This window comes from Nycticebus coucang, chromosome 12, assembly GCF_027406575.1.
Source record: "Nycticebus coucang isolate mNycCou1 chromosome 12, mNycCou1.pri, whole genome shotgun sequence".
In the NCBI taxonomy this organism is placed as follows: Eukaryota; Metazoa; Chordata; class Mammalia; order Primates; family Lorisidae; genus Nycticebus; species Nycticebus coucang.
This window is the reverse complement of record NC_069791.1, coordinates 73,030,891-73,052,551: the sequence shown is the minus strand read 5'-3', so window position 1 is coordinate 73,052,551 and position 21,661 is coordinate 73,030,891. Positions and strand designations below refer to the sequence as shown.

Here is a 21,661-nt window from a genome sequence, read left to right as displayed (position 1 = left end):
ACGTATTATAAGAGATAAGAGAATGGGTCAGGAATGAAGCCTAGGATTCTGGCGTGGGTGCCTGAGCGGATAAAGGCAGCCTGGTTCTGTATTAACTGTGTCTTTTATTTCTTGTATTTCGACACTGAAATCTGGGGCCTTGCTGACCCTAGAAAGACCGCTCCTCCCAGAGCTAGCCAATTTCTAGGTTTAGCAGACAGCTCTTCCTTAAACCCACTTTTCAAATGCAAATCAAATCCTAGCGCGGGTGATTTAGGACAAAGTACCTCCCCTTCGGAAGCGCTTGTGATCTGGGAAAACGTATTCCAGTTGTCTACCTTAAATAGCTGTTCTCTGGCGAAAGCCTTTCAAACTTGATTATAAAGATGAAGCTACCCCCCACTCATCCTTCACTCTACAGTTCCTTCCACAGAATCCCACTTTAGTTTCCTTCCCCCTTCTCCAATATGCAGGAAGCTGCCCCGGCCACACAGGAGGACCAGAGTTCTAATTCTGTCTTTGCCATTTAGCTGGATTACCCAGGGATCTCCCTAGGGCTGTTTCCTCTTTGGCGTATGGGGGATAAACCACAAGTGGGGGGTGTGGTATGAAAGGGCTCTATGAACCGTAAGGTATAGAGCTATACCTGTATATAATAAGCTATATACAGCGAGAACACCTGACTCACTGAAGGAGCACCACTCACGCCTGCGCTAAGGACCAGCAGGTACAGAACACACCCTTCCCGGTTCCCGCGCGCGCAGGAAAGGGCTAGTCCGCGCGACTGGATTGGGAGCTCCGTGCAGAGCGGAGCTCAGAGTAGGCGGGTCTTCCGGCCTCCTCTGCTGTTGCCAGGGGAGACAGCCGCAGAGAAGCGGAAGAAGCTGTGGACAAGTGGCCGGAGCCAAAGAGGCGCGCAGTGACTATGGCGGCAGTGGCGGCCTCGGGGCCTGGGTTTCGGAGTTGGTGCTTGTGTCCGGAGGTGCCATCCGCCACCTTCTTCACTGCGCTGCTCTCGTTGCTGGTGTCCGGGCCCCGCCTGTTCCTGCTACAGCCACCCCTGGCGCCTTCTGGCCTCTCGCTGAAGTCTGAGGCCCTGCGCAACTGGCAAGGTGAGCAGGGGCGGGGCTGGGACCGCGGGGCATCAGCCTCACCTCCAGGGCATCACCGTTCTCCCCAGCCACAGCAGCAGCCTCCAGCACCGTCTCTTGGTCCCCATATCCCGCGACTTTGTCTCTGCAGAGCCCCATTTTCGTCTTCACTGTACTCTATTCCCTACCCAAATTTGTTCCCTTCCCTGTCGCCACCAGACTGGTCAAAGCCCCATATCCATTTGGTAGCAAACTTTACCTTGCTCTCCGGGGACAAGGATTTTTCCTTTACCCCTCTCATTTCACATACCCACCTACGTATGTTTTAGGCCTAAGCTCCACTGAAAAATATTTTTTCTCACCTTCATTACCGTAATCGAGCTTTTTCTGCTCCCCTATAATCCCTATAAACGTCCTGTCCCCTGGAAATTTGGAATTTTTTCTGTTGCTTCGTTTGTGTCTTAATCCTGACTTCCATTGTCAGCTCATGGGGGGAGGGGCTTCCGCTTTGGATGAGGTGTTTGTTTTCTCTGGGGAAGAGAAATTTTGCAGACCAATTAAGTATCAATATCCACTGGTAAGAGACATTCCTAGTCTCCATTTCTTACTCATTTTCTGGGACTATAGGAAATTGACTATAGTTCTTACTGTTTTGTGAAGGACACATGCATTAATCTTAATTTACAGTGATCCCTGATGTAGGCTTTATTTCTGCCCATTAGTGAGATGAGAGTGAGGCTTAATGCAGAGAGTCTCATAGCTGTTAAGTCATACAATTGAGACAAGAACTATCTCAAACACGGTTTTTTTTCCTTTTCTTTCTCTTTCTTTCTTTCTTTTCTTTCTTTTTTTTTTTTTTTATGTTTTTCTTCCTAACCATCAAAGATAGATTTTTCTTTTTATTATGTCCTGTTTTGGAACTGGAACCTTGGGGGATATAATCTCCAAATGACATAGAGTTGCTTCTAGAATCTTTTCACATTTATACTTGGAATTTCAGTTTTGGAAGTACTCAACAATAATGAAGTATTCTTCAAATAATGAAGCCTTCTGGAGATGGCCTGACTGAGGTATATAGTTCCATAGCCCGCTTTCCTGCTCAAATTCAAAACTGCTCCTCCCTCTCCTAGATACACACAGCACTTCCTCATAAACAGAAGCAAAATGCCAGCCTAACTTCAACCTCCATTTTTTTCCTTTAGTTCACAGCTTCTCTGGGTGTGGGTTTTATGGACATGTAGGCATTAGTTATATACCTTAATACCTTAAGGACCTTTGAAGGCCTCAAGAGTTACCTTGTTACCTTAAAATGAAGAAACTGAAACAGAGAGGACCTGTGACTTGACTAAGCTCAGCCAACCTGGATATGGTAAAACCAAGGTCCCCTCCAAGTCTTAGACTCCCAAGTCCAATGTTAACTGTTATTGTCAATTCATTACTCTCCCTCTTTTAGTTTAGTGTTTTGGCCTGCAGGAACATTAAGTATATAAGATAGCCAACTGTTTTTATTTATTTATTTATTTATTTATTATTAATTTATTTTTTATTTTTACATATACATGTATTTATTAGGTTTCCATTTTTTTGCCTTCACAAAATTAAAAAGACTTAAATTTTAATGACAATAACAATGTTTAAAATAAGGACTAGAAACAAAAACCTGGTAAAGAATTTATTTTTAATTAATTTTTTTTTTTTTTTTGAGACAGTCTTACTATGTCGCCCTTGGTAGAGTCCCATGGCAGCTCACAGCTCACAGCAACTTCAAACTCTTGGGCTTAAGCAGTTCTCTTGCCTCAACCTCCCAAGTAGCTGGGACTACAGGTGCCTGCCACAACACTCAACTATTTTTTTTGTTGTAGTTGTCGTTGTTTGGCAGGCGCTGGGCCAGGTTTAAACCTGCCAGCCCTAGTGTATGTGGCCAGTGCCCTAGCTGCTGAGCTATAGGCACAGAGCCTATTTTTATTTTTTGAGACAGAGTCTCACTTTGTCGCCTTTGGGAGAGTGCCATGGAGTCATATCTCACAGCAACCTCAAGCTCTTGGACGTAAATGATTTTCTTGCCTCAGCCTCCCAAGTAGCTAGGAGTACAGGCACCTGCCACAATGCCCAGCTATTTTTAGAGATGGGGTCTTGCTCTGGCTCAGGCTTGTTTCGAACTTGTGAGGTCAAGCAGTCCACCCACCTTGGCCTCCCAGAGTGCTGGGATAACAAGCATGAGCCACCATACCCAGCCTCGCCAACTGTTTTAAGAAAGATAAAAGTAGGATTCTTTGCTGTCTTATTGCACGTAAAGCATCATTCTACTATAAGATTGGATAAGCACTTTCAAGGAAGACTTCTGTATCTATTAATAATGATAGTTTTATAATCCTCATAGCTGCAAAATAATTCATGGTCCATTTTTTCTTCCTCTGAACAGCCACTATGGAAGGAGAGGTCAGGATTACAGCTGAGGAGACTGGCACACAGAGTTAAGTAACACCCATTCAATCTACCCTGAAGCTGTCACAATTAATTAACACTCAAACTGCCCAGTGAGGTAGGTCAGTTTTAAAACTTAAAAAAGGATTATAAAGTACTTTACAAATTCAGAGGCCACCCCATGCCAAAAACTATTATATTTTTCCCATATGGAAGTCAGATACTGAGACTTGCTCCAGGTCTGGAAAAGAACAAGGATTAGATATTCGTGGCTCTATATTGTCTCTTTGAGTCCTTCATTGTTACCTCCCACTGCTTGTCTTGGCTTCAGCTGATTTTCACTGGCTTTCATTTCTCTAACATGGGGCTGCTCTCCCCTCTTCTAGATGGCTTATAACCTGGCTATCCCCCCTTGGAGCAACCCAGCATCAGGCCTCTAACCCAGCTTCCTCTTTAGTTTACAGGCTGGTGACCTACATCTTTGTCTATGAGAATCCGATCTCCCTGCTCTGCGGTGCCATCATCATCTGGCGCTTTGCTGGCAATTTTGAGAGAACCGTGGGCACCGTCCGCCACTGCTTCTTCACCTTGATCTTCGCCGTCTTCTCTGCTATCATCTTCTTGTCGTTTGAGGCTGTGTCATCACTATCAAAGCTGGGGGAGGTGGAGGATGCCAGAGGTTTCACCCCAGTGGCTTTTGCCATGCTGGGAGTCACCTCTGTCCGCTCCCGGATGAGGCGGGCCCTAGTGTTTGGTGTGGTTGTGCCCTCAGTACTGGTGCCATGGCTCTTGCTAGGCGCCTCTTGGCTCATTCCCCAGACCTCTTTCCTCAGTAATGTCTGTGGACTTTCAATTGGGCTAGCATGTATCCTTTCTAAAAGAGAATCATAGAATAATGCCATGCGAAAGGGAAAACTAAGAGTGTCTGTGTAGAGAGGAGAGTCTTGGACTCAGCTGTTGGCACCATAGGTTCCAGCTTCAGCTATAAAAACCATGTAGCCCTGGGCGGCGCCTGTGGCTCAGTCCGTAGGGCGCCGGCCCCATGTACCGAGGGTGGCGGGTTCAAACCCGGCCCCGGCCAAACTGCAACCAAAAAAAAAAATAGCCGGGCGTTGTGGCGGGCACCTGTAGTCCTAGCTACTCGGGAGGCTGAGGCAAGAGAATCGCTTAAGCCCGGGAGTTGGAGGTTGCTGTGAGCTGTGTGAGGCCATAGCACTCTACCAAGGGCCATAAAGTGAGACTCTGTCTCTACAAAAAAAAAAAAAAAACCATGTAGCCCTGGGCAGTTCACCTCCCCTCTCTGGACCAGAATTTTCTCGTCTGGAAAATATCACCATAATACTGGCAGTACTATGCCGATTTAACTTTTTATTCTTTTTTTTTTTTTTTTTTTGTAGAGACAGAGTTTCACTTTATTGCCCTCGGGTAGAGTGCCGTGGCATCACACAGCTCACAGCAACCTCCAGCTCCTGAGCTTAGGCGATTCTCCTGCCTCAGCCTCCCAAGCAGCTGGGACTACAGGCGCCCGCCACAACGCCCGGCTATTTTTTTGTTGCAGTTTGGCCGGGGCTGGGTTTGAACCCGCCACCCTCAGCATATGGGGCTGGTGCCCCACTCACTGAGCCACAGGCGCCGCCCTTTTTATTCTTATAGACTGAGGCATAAGCCTGGATTTGACTAATCATGCTAAGAATTTTCATTGGAAGAATCTGACATACCCATAAGTTGGGAGATGTTCCATGAAAGGAATGGGAAATGATGTTTATTTTTGTTAAGTTTTTCTCAGAAAAGAAAACTCAAAGAAGGGTAGACTTTTACTGTATGGGTGGTTAAAAACTTTAGAGAAACCTTACAGCCTTTGTATAAATATTCTGGCAATTAGGCAAAAATATGTATATATAAATACAAAGCAGGGTTACTTTTTTAAAAATCAAAGTTGATAGTGTTGAGGTTTAAACAAAGGGGTACTCCTGAAATCTGAGTTAAAAGATTATGATTGATAACATAGCTCTTATCTTATTTTTAAATGTTAATTTAATTTCATTTATTTTAAACCTTTATCATCTAACATAAAAATCTTAAGCTATTAACTCCCCTTGCAAGTACTACCTTATCTGTATCCTACAACATTTGATAAGTTGTGTTTTCATTATCACTCAGTCAAAAATATTTTCTAATTTTCCTTGGGATTTCTTCTTTAAGGATTATTTATAAATGAGATGCTTAATTTCTTTTTTTTTTTGTAGAGACAGAGTCTCACTTTATGGCCCTTGGTAGAGAGCTGTGGCCTCACACAGCTCACAGCAACCTCCAACTCCTGGGCTTAAGCGATTCTCTTGCCTCAGCCTCCCGAGTAGCTGGGACTACAGGTGCCCGCCATAACGCCCGGCTATTTTTTGGTTGCAGTTTTGGCCAGGGCCAGGCTCGAACCCGCCACCCTTGGCATATGGGGCCGGCGCCCCACCGACTGAGCCACAGGCGCCGCCCGAGATGCTTAATTTCTAAATATTTGGAGATTTTTCAGATTTCTTTTTGCTGTTTATTTCTTTTTATTTATTTATTTATTTTATTTTGAGCCGGAGACTATGTCACCCTTGGTAGAGTGCCATGGTGTCATAGCTCACAGCAACCTCAAACTCTATGGGCTCAGGTGATTCTCTTGCCTCAGCCTCCCAAGTCGCTGGGACTGTAGGCACCTGCCACAACACCTGGCTATTTTTTTGTTGTAGTTGTCATTGTTTTTTGGCAGGCCCGGACTGGATTTGAAACCATCAGCTCTGGTGTATGTGGCTGGCGCCCTAGCTGCTGAGCTACAGGGGCCAAGCCTTTGCTGTTTATTTCTTTTTTTTTGTAGAGACAGAGTCTCACTTTATGGCCCTCAGCAGTGTGCCATGGCATCACACAGCTCACAGCAACCTCCAACTCCTGGGCTTAAGCGATTCTCTTGCCTCAGCCTCCCAAGTAGCTGGGACTACAGGCGCCCGCCACAACGCCCAGCTATTTTTTGGTTGCAGTTCAGCCGGGGCTGGGTTTGAACCCGCCACACTCGGTATATGGGGCCGGCGCCCTACCAACTGAGCCACTGGCGCCGCCCTGCTGTTCATTTCTAATTTGATTTCATATGGTCAGAACACTCTTTGCATGATTCCAGTTCTTTTATATAGTTTCTGACCCAGCTAGTGGTATATCTTGGTGACTATTCTATGTGTACTTGAAAATAACATACATTCCTGATTGGTATTGTGTTCTGTAGATCTCAGGTCAAGGTATTGATTGATGTTCAAGTCTTCTATATCTTTACACTTGTTTTATCACTCATTGAGAGAGGACTGTTGAAATTTCCAACTATAATTGTGGATTTTCTATTTTTGTCTTTCATTTCACAGTTTTTGCTTCATGTATTTTGAAGCTCTATTATTGAATGTATACATAATTAGGATTATAAACTGAGTGTGGTGGCTTACACCTGTAATCCTAGCACTCTGGGAGGCCAACACAGGTGAATCACCTGATCTTAGGAGTTCAAGACCAGCCTGAGCAAGAGAGAGACCCCCATCTAAACTAAAAAATAGAAAAACTAGGGCGGCAGCTGTGGCTCAAAGAGGTAGGGCGCCGGCCCCATATGCTGGAGGTGTTGGGTTCAAACCCAGCCCCAGCCAAAAACAAACAAACAAAAACCCAAAAAAACTAGCCATCCGTTGTGGTGGGCACCCATAGTCCCAGCTACTCAGAGGCTGAGGCAAGAAGATTGCTTGAGCCCAAGAGTTTGAGGTTGCTGTGAGTTATGACACCATGGCACACTACCCAGGGTGATAGAGTGAGACTGTCTCAAAAAAAATTATATGTCATGTGAATGAATTAACCCCTTATCATCATGAAATCGATCCTTTTAATCTCCAGTAATATTCTTTACCCTAATGTCTATATTGCTTGAAATTAACATAATTATTTTAGCTTTCTGCTTTCTTACAGTTAGGGTTTACATGGTCTATATATATGTGGTTTTTTTTGGCTGGGGCTGGGTTTGAACCCACCACCTCCAGTACATGGGGCTGGTGCCCTACTCCTTTGAGCCACAGGTGCTGCCCGTGGTCTATATTTTTTTATCCCTGTTTTTTTTTGTTGTTGTTGTTGTTGTTGTTGTTTTGAGACAGAATCTTACTCAGTTGCCCTGGGGTTGAGTGCTGTGGCCTTATAGCTCACAGCAACCTCAAACACTTGGGCTCAAGCAATCCTCTTGCCTCAGCCTACTGAGTAGGTGGAACTACAGGCACCTGCCACAAGGCCCAGCTATTTTTGGAGAAGAGGTTTCACTTTTACTCAGGCTGATTTTGAACTCCTAAACTCAAGCAAACTCCTGAACTCAAGCAATCCGCTTGCATTGGGTTCCCAGAGTGCTAGGATTACAGGCATGAGCCACTGCACCTGGCCATATCCTTGTGTTTTTAACATATTTGTGGATGGCACATAGCTGATCCTCCAATTTGACAATCTCTGCCTTTTAAAGGGCATGCTGAGCCCATTTACATTCATTGTAATTATTTATACACTTGGGTTTAAGTCTATTAAGCTTGGTATTTGTTCCATATATTCCATGTTCTTATATTTTCTCTCTCTCCCTGCCTTCAAGTGCTTTTTTTTTTTTTGAGTATTTAATGTAATTGTGTGTGGTTGCTTATTAGCTTTACCTCTTTGATAGTTTTGGGGGGGGGTTGTTTTTGTTTATTTAGCAGTTGCTGTAGCAGGGATCTTCAACTACTTTTCTTCTCTGCAACTAATTGGAAGAAGAGTACTCTTGGGCCACGGATTAAATACACAAACATTAACAAAAACTGATCAAAAAAACTACTTTTTGTGCTATCTGACACCACAGATAAGCAAAACAGTCCTCAAATAATCAGCATGTGGCCTTTGGGCTACAGGTTGAACACCTCTGCAGAGGTTAAATATGCCTTTTTACTTTATTATAGACTACTTTCAAATAATATGCCTCTTTATATATAATGTATCTTAACACCATTGTATTTTTATTTTCCTTTTCATCTTTTGCATTCTTGTTGTCATATGTTTACTTCATGATAAATCACTATTGTTTTTATTTGAAGCAGTCAATTATATTTTTAAAAATTGAAATATAAGCAGACATTTATCCACATATCTACCATTTATAGTTTGTTGGGTTTTTTTTTGTTTTTTTGTTTTTTTTTGTAGAGACAAGAGTCTCACTTTATGGCCCTTGGTAGAGTGCCGTGGCCTCACACAGCTCACAGCAACCTCCAACTCCTGGGCTTAAGCAATTCTCTTGCCTCAGCCTCCCGAGTAGCTGGGACTACAGGCGCCCGCCACAACACCCGGCTATTTTTTGGTTGCAGTTTGGCCGAGGCTGGGTTTGAACCCGTCACCCTCGGTATATGGGGCCGGCGCCTTACTGACTGAGCCACAGGCGCCGCCCTACCATTTATAGTTTGTGCAGATTTCTAGTTCACATTTATGTAGATCCAAGTTTCTACATGGTATCATTTTCCTTTAACATTGCTTGTGTAGCAGATTTACTGGTGACAAATTCTCTCAGCTTTTGATTGTCTTAAAATGCTTTTATTTCACTAAATATAGAATTCTTGCTTTCTTTGCTCTCCCTGGATCACCCCTCCCACAGCCTTTTTTTTTTTTAGACAGTCTTACTGTGTCACCCTCAGTACAGTGCCGTGGCGTCAGCTCACAGCAACCTCAAACTCCTGGGCTCAAGTGATTCTCTTGCCTCAGCCTCCTAAGTAGCTAGCACTACAGGCACCCGCCACAGTGCCAGACTACCCAACACTCCCTAACCACTGAGTTACGGGTGCCTGCCATCATTATTTCTTAATATTTTTTATCCTATTTTCTCCTCTTTTTTGTGGGGCTCTAGCTACACGTGTGTTAGACTACTTGATATTGCTCAATGGATAACTGAGGCTCTGTTCATTGCTTTTTTCCCAACCTTTTCCAGTTCTATAATCTTTTCTTCCATAGTGTCTAATTTGATGTTAAACTTCATTTCAAATATTGTGTTTACATTTCACATGTTTGTATTTCAGATCAACGGGTTCCATTTGTTTCTTTTTTTTTTATTAAATCATAGCTGTGTACATTAATGCGATCATGGGGCACCATACACTGGTTTTATAGACTGTTTTACACATTTTCATCACACTGGTTAACATAGCCTTCCTGGCATTTTCTTAGTTATTGTGTTAAGACATTTACATTCTACATTTACTAAGTTGCACATGTACCCTTGTAAGATGCACCGCAGGTGTAATCCCCCATTTGTTTCTTTTTTATAGTTTTCATTTCTGTACAGAGTCTATCTGTTCCTTTATTATGTTTTCCTTTAAATACTTACATTTTTGGGGCGGCGCCTGTGGCTCAGCGGGTAGGGCGCCAGTCCCATATGCCGGAGGTGGCGGGTTCAAACCCAGCCCCGGCCAAATTAAAAAAAAAAAAATAAATAAATGCTTACATTTTTAATACTTATTTTTATAATAACTTTTAAAGTCCTTGTCTGTTAATACTGTCATCTCTACCATTTCTGGATCTATTTGTTTTTTCTATCAATTGATTTTCTTTCAAATTATAGACATTATCTTATTGCTTTGCATGTCTGGTAATTTTTTATTTTATGCCAGATACTGAATGCTTATTTTTGAGAGCTGGATTTTATTATTTTTCTTTACAGAATATTGATTTTTATTCTGACTGGCAGTTAATTTACTTGAAGATTAGCTTGAAACTTAAGGTTTATTTTTAAGGTTTACTCTTTTAGGTAGAGTCTAGAATAAGCTTTTATTCAGTGCTAGTTTAGAATAAGCTTTTTTTGTTTGTTTGTTTTTTTGGAGTTTTTTGGCCAGGGTCAGGTTTGAACCCACCACCTCCGCTTAGTGCCCTACTCCTTTGAGCCATAGGCGCCACCCTAGAATAAACTTTTTTACTTTAGAAGTCTCTTATGAATGCTCCAGGTGTTCAGTGAGATCTCTTCTCTCTGTCCAGTTGGAACTCAAATGTGTCCCTACCCTGTGTGAGCTCCAAGAATTTTTTTTTTTTTTTTGAGACAGTCTATGTCACCTTTGATAGAGTGCTATGGTGTCACAGCTCACAGCAACCTCAAATTCTTGGGCTCAAGCGATTCTCTTGCCTCAGCCTCCCAAGTAGCTAGGACTATAGGTGCCTGCCACAATGTCCGGCTGTTTTGTTGTTGTTGTTGTAGTTGTCATTGTTGATTAGCAGGCCCAGGCTGGGTTTCAACCCTCCAGCCCCTTACCACTCCCCAGTGGCTATTGTTTCCCCAGTAGTGATTCTTCATCTTGTTCTGTTTTGTTTTGTTTTTTCTTGTTGCCGGTAGAGTGCCATGGCATTACAGCTCACACAGCAACCTCAAGCTCTTGGGCTCAAGTGATTCTTTTGTCTCAGCCTCCCAAGTAACTGGGACTACAGGCACTTGCCACAACTCCCGGCTATTTTGTTGTTGCAGTTGTCATTGTTTTTTTTTTTTTGTTTGTTTGTTTTTAAATTGGAATTTTTTTTTTTTTTTTTTTTTTGTAGAGACAGAGTCTCACTGTACCTCCCTTGGGTAGAGTGCCGTGGCGTCACACGGCTCACAGCAACCTCTAACTCTCGGGCTTACGCGATTCTCTTGCCTCAGCCTCCCAAGCAGCTGGGACTACAGGTGCCCACCACAACACCCGGCTATTTTTTTTGTTGCAGTTTGGCCGGGGCTGGGTTTGAACCCGCCACCCTCGGCATATGGGGCCAGCGCCCTACTCACTGAGCCACAGGCGCCGCCCAGCAGTTGTCATTGTTTAGCAGGTCCTGGCGGAGTTCGAACCCGCCTTCCTCGGTGTATGTGACCAGTGCCCTAACCATTGAGTTATGGGTGCCAAGCCAATGCCCGGCTATTTTTGGAGACTGGATTTCTCTTTTGCTAAGACTGGTCTCAAATGTGAGCTCAGGCAATCTGCCCACCTCAGCCTCCCAGAGTGCTAGGATTACAGGTGTGAACCACCATGCCCAGCCCATCCCAGTAGTTATTCTTGCTTGGCTTGAGGAGTCTCAGCCTATGCAGGTACACTTTGTGCAAAGACTTGGAATTCCTATCCAGATTTTGTTTATTTATTTATTTATTTATTTTTGGTGACAATCTCAAGCTGTCACCTAGGTAGGGTACCATGGCATCAGCTCACAGCAACCTCAAACTCTTGGGCTTAACGATTCTCTTGCCTCAGCCTCCCAAGTAGCTGGAACTACAGGCGCCCACCATGATGCCTAGCTATTTCTTTTTTTGTTGTTGCAGTTGTCATTGTTTTTTAGCTGGCCCAGGCCAAGTTCAAACCTGCCAGCCTTGATGTATGTGGCCAGTGCCCTACCCACTGAGCTATGGGTGTTGCAGATTTCTAAAGCTCTTTTTCTGAGCAGTACCTCCCTTTTCCTCCGTTATGCTGATCTGCAAATCTCAGCCATTTCATACTTCCCAAACTTTTTTTTCTGTCTCTCTGGTTTAGCAACAAATGGTACACTCTGTTGCAGTTTGGAAAGTACCTCTAGGCAGAAAGCCAGCCTGACTTTGGGGCTTAGTTTGTTTCCCTTATCATAGGGGTCACAGTCCAGCACTGTTTGGTTATCCAAACTCTGAAAACAGTTGTTTAAGATATTGTGTCCTTGGGCGGCACCTGTGGCTCAGTGAGTAGGGCGCCGGCCCCATATGCCGAGGGTGGCGGGTTCAAACCCAGCCCCGGCCAAACTGCGACAAAAAAATAGCTGGGCGTTCTGGTGCGCGCCTGTAGTCCCAGCTGCTCGGGAGGCTGAGGCAAGAGAATCGCAGAAGCCCAAGAGTTAGAGGTTGCTGTGAGCCGTGTGACACCACGACACTCTACCGAGGGCGGGACAGTGAGACTCTGTCTCTACAAAAAAAAAAAACAGATATTGTGTCCTGGTTTGTAGTTATTTAGGATGAGAAGACTAACATTATTACTTCCGTCAGAGTCAAGTGGAATGGATTCTTTTGATTTTTTTTTTTTTTTTAGAGACAGTTTCACTCTGTCACCCTCTGTACAGTGCTGTGGTGTCATAGCTCACAGCAACCTCCAGCTCTTGCCTCAACCTCCCAGTAGCTGGGACTACAGGTGCCCACCACAACACCCGGCTGTTTTTTGTTGCAGTTTGGCTGGGGCCGGGTTTGAACTCGCCACCCTCGGTATGTGGGGCCTGCGCCCTACTCACTGAGCCACAGGTGCCACCCTTCTTTTGCTTTTTTTTTTTTTTTTGAGGCAGAGTCTCATTTTGTCACCCTCAGTAGAGTGCTGTGACATCATAGCTCATAGCAACCTCAAACTCTTGGGCTCAAGCTGGGACTACAAGTGCCCACCACAATGCCCGGCTATGTTTTTTTTTTTTGCACCAGAATGTTTATTGCAGCCCAATTCTTAATTGCCAAGTCATGGAAGCAGCCCAAATACATATCAATCCATGAATGGATTAACAATTGTACACAATGCCCGGCTATTTTTAGAGAGGAAGTCTTGCTCTGACTCAGGCTGGTCTCAAATCTGTGAGCTCAGGTAAGACACCCACCTCGGCCTCCCAGAGTGCTAGGATTACGGGCATGAGCCATTGCTCCCAGCCTGGAATAGATTCTTGCGATCCTTCGCAAGTCATCAGCCAGGACAAATTATGACTTCCTGCAGTATTGGTTATCACTTATCATCAGTATTTGGAACTATTCTGTCCTTCTTGAAAGAGTTTAGGAATTTGCAAGGCCAAATAACCAGGTGCTACTGCCATTAAGTGAGATGGCCTAACCTAGCAAAGAACTGTATTGCTAAAAATGTTGCATTTCAGTTAAGAACATTGCCTCAAGGAATGCCTTTTTCTTGGTGGTGCTTCCCTACATCCTTTCTCCACCACCTCATCTTTGCCTAGCTGTTGCTACTCATGACTTAGTATTTGTCATCCATGTTACCTCCTTAATGAAAGCTGTCTTCAGTCTCCCTAGACTAGGTTAGGTTCCCTAGCATGATCTTACAGATAAGCTTTTGCCTATCACCACCTGTTCTACCCCAATTACAAATTCTTTTTTAAGACAATCTCAAGCTGTTGCCCTCTGTAGAATGCTATGGCACCATAGCTCACAGCAACCTCAAAGTCTTAGGTTCAAGCAGTTCTCTTGCCTCGGCCTCCCAAGTAGCTGGGACTATAGTGCCCACCACAATGCCCAGCTTTTGTTTTTTTAATATTTATTTATTTATTTATTTTTATTGTTGGGGATTCATTGAGGGTACAATAAGCCAGGTTACACTGATTGCAATTGTTAGGTAAAGTCCCTCTTGCAATCATGTCTTGCCCCCATAAAGTGTGACACTTTAATATTTATATATTTATTTAAAATGACAATAACATACAGATTACATGTTAACATAAACGAAATTTTTTTTTTATTAAATCATAGCTGTGTGCATTAATGCGATCATGGGGTACCATACTGGTTTTATAGACCATTTGACATATTTTCATCACTGGTTAACTAACCTTCCTGGCATTTTCTTAGTTATTGTGTTAAGACATTTATATTCTACATTTACTAAGTTTCACATGTACCCTTGTAAGATGCACCATAGGTGTGATCCCACCAATCACCTCCCTCCGCCCATCCTCCCCCTCCCTCTTCCCCATATTCTTAGGTTGTAACTGGGTTACAGCTTTCATATGAAAGCCATAAATTAGTTTCATAGTAGGGCTAAGTACACTGGATACTTTTTCCTCCATTCTTGAGATACTTTACTAAGAAGAATATGTTCCAGCTCCATGTAAACTTGAAAGAGGTAAAGTCTCCATCTTTCTTTAAGGCTAATGCCTGGCTTTTTTTAGAGGCAGGGTCTCACCCTAACTCAGGCTGGTCTCGAACCCGTGTGCTCAGGCTATCTGCCCGCTCCTGCCTCCTAGAGCCAATTACTAATGCTTCAGTGCAGGCATAGGATAGATGTCCACTATTTATGGAAAGGATATGTGAATAAATGAAGGCCAAATTTTTGTGGCTGCTTAGAGGTGGGCTGACATAAGTCAGATGATCAGGATGCCACCATCAAGTCACTGGGGATGGTAACAGTGTAGAGGGAGCATTGCCAAAGAGGCTCATGTGTAGCTCACTAGGTGACATGGAGGCAGGCACTTTATATTTGGGGCAAAAGTACAAGAAGGTGTCAGTCTCTCTGGAGGCCGCCTGCCTCTCACCCCACTTCAAGGGCAGAGGTAAGTCCAGGATTCTGACTCTGATTGCAGTGATTAGAAAGGCTCAAAAGATGAGATGGGTTGGTATAGGAGAAGGTGAACTGTTAACACTTAACTACCTCCCCAACTGCTGGCCATGTTCCCTGTGAAGTGCATTGGATAGAAATTTTGATTTCCTCTGACCTGGAAACTCCAGCGAGAATTTGTAGGGGAATAAGCATTAATGCTTCTATAGAGTAAGTGTGGGAATTTGTATTCTAGCATGGGGGTGTTCATTCCTCACTTTTGCTGCTTCCAATTTTACTTAATAAATCAACTTCAGATGGCCTCACTTACTGCTATTCCCTCGACCTCTCAGAGCGAGTAGCATTGAAGCTTGATCAGAAGTTCCCCTTCAGCCTGATGAGGAGGATATCCATGTTCAAGTACATCTCAGGATCTTCAGCGGAAAGAAGGGCAATCCAGAGCCGGAAGTAAGTTACAGAACTCTGCAATCTTATTCTTTTTTTTTTTTTTTTTTTTTTTTAATTTGGCCGGGGCTGGGTTTGAACCCACCACCTCCGGCATATGGGACCGGCACCCTACCCGCTGAGCCACAGGCGCCACCCTGCAATCTTATTCTTAAAGCAACTTGAGGGCCTAGGGAGGATGTGACTGGTTATAGGCCATGGGTAATAAAGGGATGGGATGTGGACAGATTTGAAAATCAATGTCTTCTGAACACTTGGGATTCTCCCCAACTGTTGTCTGAGTCGGGACCAAATCGGGATGGGAAAGGGAAGGTATTTGAGAACACTCGTACATAATCCTGAGCAACTGTGAACAGACCGGGCAAGAGTTGACTGCATCTAATTCTGTTAGTCACTCGTTACTGGGCTATGGGACACTGTGGTCCTTGATAAGAAGTACACACGGTCCGGTCCACACAGCTGATAAGGTTACTTACAAGGAGGTGCAACCTGGGACCTGAGAGGCAGGGTTTTTTTTAGCCACCCAGCAAGAGAGGTGCAATTTGCTATTTTCCAGTCCAGCCTCATTAACTCTCAGATGGAAAGGGCTAGGTCAGCCACCAGAGCTGATGGAGGCTTGTTTCTTCATTTTACAGAGGAAGCCCAAGGAGAAACAGGGTCTTCCTCATACCCAGGTTTACCTGTGTTTCCAGGTAACACTGAGTCAGGAGAAGAGCCTTGCTGGAAGTGGGTCTGCTGCTTCTGTCTATGCTGAGACTTTACAGCCTCGTAGTTTTTCTTTTCTTTGGGGTCCCTTCAAAAGAAGGAGCCCACTGGGAAGGCAAGATGCTTTTTTAATTTTTTTTTTAAATTAAATCATAGCTGTGTACATCACGGGGCGCCGTGCACTGGTTTTATATGCAATTTGAAATATTTTCATCAAACTGGTTAATATAGCCTTCCTGGCATTTTCTTAGTTGGCAACATGCTTTTGTCAGTGGCACTTTTCTGCCCTCAGCTAGCTGTGGAGTATACTTTCCCCTCCTTACTGGCCCAGATGCTGGGCTGTTGTTGAATTGGAAGCTGCTCCTTGGAGCTTGTTCAGGCAGTGAATGCTCCTAAACTTCATTGGCCATGGGCCTTTGACCTTTTTTTTGTTGTTTTAAATCCACCCCTAAGGCTCGGTGCCTGCAGCACAGCGGCTAGGGCTCCAGCCATATACACCAGAGCTGGCAGGTTCAAACCTGGCCCAGGGCCTGCCAGACAACGATGACAACTACAACAACAACAACAAATAGCCAGGCATTGTGGCAGATGCCTGTAGTCCCAGCTACTGGGAGGCTGAGGCAAGAGAATCGCTTAAGCCCAATAGTTGGAGGTTGCTGTGAGCTGTGATGCCCTAGCACTCTACCAAGGGCAACATAATGAGGCTCTGTCTCAATAAATAAATAAAATATAATAAATCCACCCATAAGAGTCATATCTTTAACTATTTTTTAAAGGGAGGGAAGGCTATTGGGAAAAACAAATGCAAACTCACCTATTTTGCTTTAGTCAAGTAATTCCTGGGGTCTAAATGTATGGGAGACTAAATTTAGAATTGGGTATTTTGTGGTTTTTAAATTGTTCTTATAGACTCTTGAGAGGTATTTAGGGGCCTTGGATACAAACTCACCCTGGGATTCCCCTCTATAATAGCTGACACTGGTCACCAACCATACCTCACACGCTGTCAGTGACTAGAGCTTAATCTCTAAGGCAGCCTCTAATGAGAAAGTTCTACCACAATCAATTACATTTGCTCTTTCCGAGATTGCTCTAGGAAAGAGCAAATGTAATTTGCTAGGTCCTGCTCCAGATTTGGGGGAAGGGCAATATGGTGGCCCTTTCTGTTTTTTCTGTGTTCCTCACTTGGCATAGTGTCTGATCCCTCACTGCCTGGGCCTATTGCAGAGACCCAGAACAGAACATTATGTTTCAGGTGACCTGACAATGGGTCATGGTCAGCATTATGACACACAGTTTGTTTTGGCAGTAAGATGATCTTGTGGATAGCTGTCTCCTTAGATGGTCTGGTTTAGAAATTTTTTGGGGGGGTAGTGCCCATAGCTCAGTGGGTAGGGCCCCAGCCACATACACCAAAGCTGGCGGGTTCGAGCCCAGCCTAGGCCTGCTAAACAATGACAACTGCAACAAAAAAATAGCTGGGCATTGGAGCATTGTGGCAGGTGCCTATGGTCCCAGCTACTTGGGAGGCTGAGGCAAGAGAATCACTGAAGTTCAAGAATTTGAGGTTGCTGTGAGCTGTGATGCCACAACACTACCGAGGGCCACATAATAGAACTTTGTCTCAAAAAAAAAAAAAAAAAATAGAAATTATTTTTTTAGTGCCATGAGAAGTATTGTTACATCGAATGTCCTGTATCTGGACTTAAGCATGTGATTTATAAGATCAAGTTTTACATGAAATGTGTACAGATACTATCCATTCACCTAACACAAACACCATTGTGTTAACACTTTGCCCAAAAGTTTAGTGGGCAGCTAAGTACAGTGGCATGCACCTATAGTCCCAGCTACTTGGGAGGCTGAGGCTGGAGGATGCTTGAGCCTAGGAGTTCAAGGCCGTGAAGCTCAATGATTGCACCTGTGAATAGGCACTATACTCAGCCTGGGCAACAGAGTGAGACCCCATTTCTAAAAACATAAAAAAAAAAATTTTTTTTTTTTTTTAATTAAGAGGAGAAAAACCCTTAGAATGTATCTCTATTCATGGTCCCAGTCGTGTCTGTGGTGGGGTCTTTAACTTCTATGTAGACCGCTCCCCGTATCTGTCTCGTGGGCTCCTACCAGTCAGGACTTTGAGCTGTGAAAATCTCACAGCAGACAGGGCCTAGGGCCAAGCCCTGTGTTACTCCATTAGAGTGCTTCCTTCCTCCCCACACGTGGATTGTTCTCTTTGGGCAGAATTGTTGAGCCAGCCATAAACACACTGCTCTGACCTTGTCCTGTCTCTCCATCTGGTTTCAGAGCTGCTGTGAGCAGGTTACACCTCATGTGGCCTCAGCACCAGGCCCAGTCCCTTCATACACTAACTTGTGGAACTGACTGGCTCCTTCCATCTCCAGGCATCTGTTTTCTGTTTGGTTAAGGTTACTCTTTTTCCTTACTTGGTACTTGGAGCTAGTCACAGGAAATATCCAGAGCACATTGTATTAGAAAGCAGGGTGGCAGCTGCTTTACACTTTCCTCGTGTAATCGATAAGGTGCTGTGATCTTGGCATTACTAGCTCAGTGACCATTTTCTCTCTTGTTCTATTCCAGGCTGAACCCTGTGCCCGGCTCCTATCCCACACAGAGCTGTCACCCTCACCTGTCCTCAAGCCACCCTGTCACCCAGATGCAGCATGCCAGTGGTCAGAAACTAGCTGCCTGGCCCACCTGTGCTCCTGGGCACATGCCCAGCCTGCCTCCCTACCAGCCTGCCTCTGGCCTATGTTATGTGCAGAACCATTTTGGTCCCAACCCCAATTCCTCCAATGTCTACCCAGCTTCTGTGGGAACCTCCCTGGGGATCCAGCCCCCCATCAGCTGCCCTGGCACAGTATATTCTGGGGCCCTGGGCACTCCAGGGGCTATAGGCTCCAAGGAGTCCTCAAAGGTCCCAATGCCCTGAGAGTATTTCTAAGGAAGTTATCTCATATCTTGGCCTTCTGAAGAAGATCCTCTGAACTCAGATTTTCTAGACAGATTATTTATTGAACACCCCTGTGTGCCAGGCTCTGTGTTGACTTCTTTGAGAAATGTCCCTATTTCAGTCTCATTTGTGCTCATGGCAGCTTCGTGAAGTACCCTTTGCTGTTGCCAGTTTACAGATGCATAAGGTGAGACAGTCTGTGCTTGCACCAAGCCACGTGGTTCTGGAGTGACACAGCTGGGCTTCTCAGCCCCAGGTCCCCAGCTCCTAGAGAACACGTGGGAGAAGAGGGCAGTAGCTGCCCCACCATCCTTCCTGTCATTGTGTGCCATGCTCTTGGTTATAGTGTCCTGTGTCTGTGTCTCTGCCCTTCAGGAGCTCCCAGCTGGTGTGCTTGGCACTCCCCTAGCCTGTAGAATATCTCCCCCTCCTTAGTCCTCCCTACCCAGACTCCTCTACCCTAGAAGCAATGAGAATGAGCCCACGTGAGCTGCAGCAGCATGCTGGTGGACCCACAGTGTTGATTACCTTTGTGTAAAGAAATAATGTCCAACTTGCACATAATGGAGTGTGCTTCATTTGTGATCTGGCTGGGGAAAACAGACAGCACAGAGACTTGGGCATTGGCCCTGTGGTGTGGTGACCAGAGGAGAGATGTACCAGGTTTGGGTCAGGCAGACAACCCATGCCCAAAGTGGAGGGGGAGGGGTCTTGTGGGGAGTGAGTTGCAAAGCCTTCTAGTACCCCTAAGGGGCAGGGGGTGTTGCCAGAGCTTAAGAGCTAGGATCACAGTGACAAGGGCTGCTGGCAGGACTACACAGAGAAATGACATGAGCACTGGCAGCATTGTCACCTGAAGCAAAAGGAGAAGAGTGCTGAGTTCTGCCGTGGGATTGTGTAGATTAACTAGGAACAGACTGAAGAGTGACCCCAGGAAATGTCAGGGTTGGGGGCAGCCCTTCCCCTGAGCTGAGTTGGGAAGTTGGGTTCCCAGCCAGGACCTTGGGTGCTCAGATTGTGGCTAGGATTTGTCTGAGGTCACAAAGCAAGTCTGGCAAGCCTCTGCTTGGGGCTTCTGACTCCAGCCACACCCGCCACCTTTTCCAAAGTGTTGCTCAGGAAGCACAGGCTGCTGTGTGTTCTTTGCTCCAGTCTCAGGTCTGTACCCAGAAGCAGGTGAATGGGGTACCTGCTCCTGCTATGGCAGGGTTATGAGCCTTGTTTCTCTGGCTTCCTACCTGGACTGTCTGGAACTGCAGAAGCCATGGGCTTTGGTGATGGCCAGGCCAGGAGGCCCTCTCCTAAGTCCCAGGTAGCAAGGCCATGAGGATCCCTCTGACCCTGGTTTTCCAGAGTTCAGGGAAGCAGGATGGGCCTGGCAGAGCAGGGGCAGAGGTTGGCCCTGCTTCTCTGAGGCTGTTGCTTCTCAGGTCTGCCAGGGACTTGCCCTTGGTCTGGCCACAACACACGGACAGCCTGAAGCCAGGTCACCATGGAACTATTTCTCACCCCCACATGCATTTCAGATGACATGGAGCAGATCCTAACCCTCTCCCCATTTGCCTTCCCTAACGGATTATTTAATTTGTGCTGAGCCTCAGGAATGGGCCAGTGGTATGAGTAAACTGCACACACAAGAGCCCCTAATGCGGGCCTGCCCTTGGAAAGCTGAATGTGCTAGAGAGCTTGGCAGGAGCTCAGAGGAGGCCCCCAGCTGAGGGTGTGCTGGCTAACTGAGCCCTGGCCTTTCCTGGGAAGAAGAGGGCTGCGGAGGGAAGGGGGCGCTTGGTGTACCCTTTCCTCAGCCTTTGGGAAATTTGTCACTCCCTGCCTGCCAGGAACACTCTTCCCACCCTGAGGCAAAACAAGACCCTCCACGGCCGCAGAAACTTCCAGGGTTTGTCAGTTCCCTGTTCTATCAGCAGAGGGCAGCAGAGAAGCAGAATCTGCCTGGCTGACCACAAATCTTTCCTGGGGCAGGCAAGCTACTTCCTGGAATAAAGTCAGCCACACCAGAACTGGGGCCAGGAATACAGAGGGCCACAGCTGAGCAGAGGCAGGAGCTGGAGGCCTGTGAGCAAGGCAGTGTGCGAGTGAGGTGCCTGAGGAGGACAGATAAGGGAGAGATGGCTATAGCAGCCTAAGCTGGAAATGATGAGAGCCTGCCTGGCCTGAGACACTGGCAGAAATGGCAGCCCAGAGTACAAAGCAACTTTCACGGGTCCCACGGTGTGTGGCAGAGTGGAGGGATGTGCACGAGTCATGCTATCCAGGGTTTCTCCCTGCTTGAAGGAGCCATTCCACTCAAGTAAGAGAGTAGGATGGGACAGGGCCCAAAGCAGGCTTGGAGGCTGGGCAACCCCTCTAGGATAAGGTCCACAAGCACGAGATGGGAGGGAGAAGGCTGGCCTTGGCATTGAGCACTGAACCATTGGGCTCCTGAGACTCACAGGAGAACCTCCACTGGCATTGGTCCTGGGATACTTGCTGAGCTCTGATACATTGCTTTGTGCCTGGACAACTGCCAGATGCCAGAGCAGCTCCCAAGCTTGACCTAAAGCCTGGCCCCAGGCCATTGGCTACCTGGAATCTTGTTTGAGCTAAGCCCTCTTTCCCACCACCTTGGCCACAAACCCGCAGAAAGGCCTCCAAAGGCTTAAATGCCCAACCCTGTCTTCATGCCATGTACAAGTCACATCCCAGCCTCCTGGATGGAATTCCTCCTTGTGGGGGCCTGGCTGCAGCCCCACATTAGCCAAGGGGCA

The 21,661-nt window shown here is 45.7% G+C and overlaps 1 protein-coding gene across 4 annotated transcripts; it reads left to right on the top strand.

Annotated features, from left to right (window-relative positions):
• The first annotated feature begins 842 nt into the window (after positions 1–842).
• RHBDD2 (rhomboid domain containing 2) lies at positions 843–19,460 on the top strand. Of its 4 annotated transcripts, none has more exons than XM_053557493.1 (5): positions 845–1,091; positions 3,493–3,543; positions 3,952–4,359; positions 15,073–15,223; positions 18,524–19,460. In XM_053557493.1, exons 1-5 carry the CDS (start codon positions 905–907, stop codon positions 18,873–18,875), a joined length of 1,149 nt encoding a protein of 382 aa, XP_053413468.1. In that variant the 5' UTR covers positions 845–904; the 3' UTR covers positions 18,876–19,460. The 4 variants fall into 4 exon arrangements, with proteins under 4 accessions (XP_053413471.1, XP_053413468.1, XP_053413470.1 ...); XM_053557495.1 differs by lacking the exon at positions 3,493–3,543 and adding an exon at positions 2,071–2,140 and having other exon boundaries at positions 954–1,091; XM_053557494.1 differs by adding an exon at positions 2,071–2,140 and having other exon boundaries at positions 954–1,091; positions 3,493–4,359.
• Positions 19,461–21,661: the final 2,201 nt, after the last annotated feature.

What these genes read in the sequence shown, in the direction of transcription:
- RHBDD2 (XM_053557493.1), top strand. Translation starts at nt 905, where the DNA reads ATGGCGGCAGTGGCGGCCTCGGGGCCTGGGTTTCGGAGTTGGTGCTTG. An exon ending in GGCCCTGCGCAACTGGCAAG is followed by an intron (nt 1,092 to 3,492) that starts GTGAGCAGGGGC and finishes TCCTCTGAACAG; the next exon opens with CCACTATGGAAGGAGAGGTC. An exon ending in ACTTTCAATTGGGCTAGCAT is followed by an intron (nt 4,360 to 15,072) that starts GTATCCTTTCTA and finishes AATCAACTTCAG; the next exon opens with ATGGCCTCACTTACTGCTAT.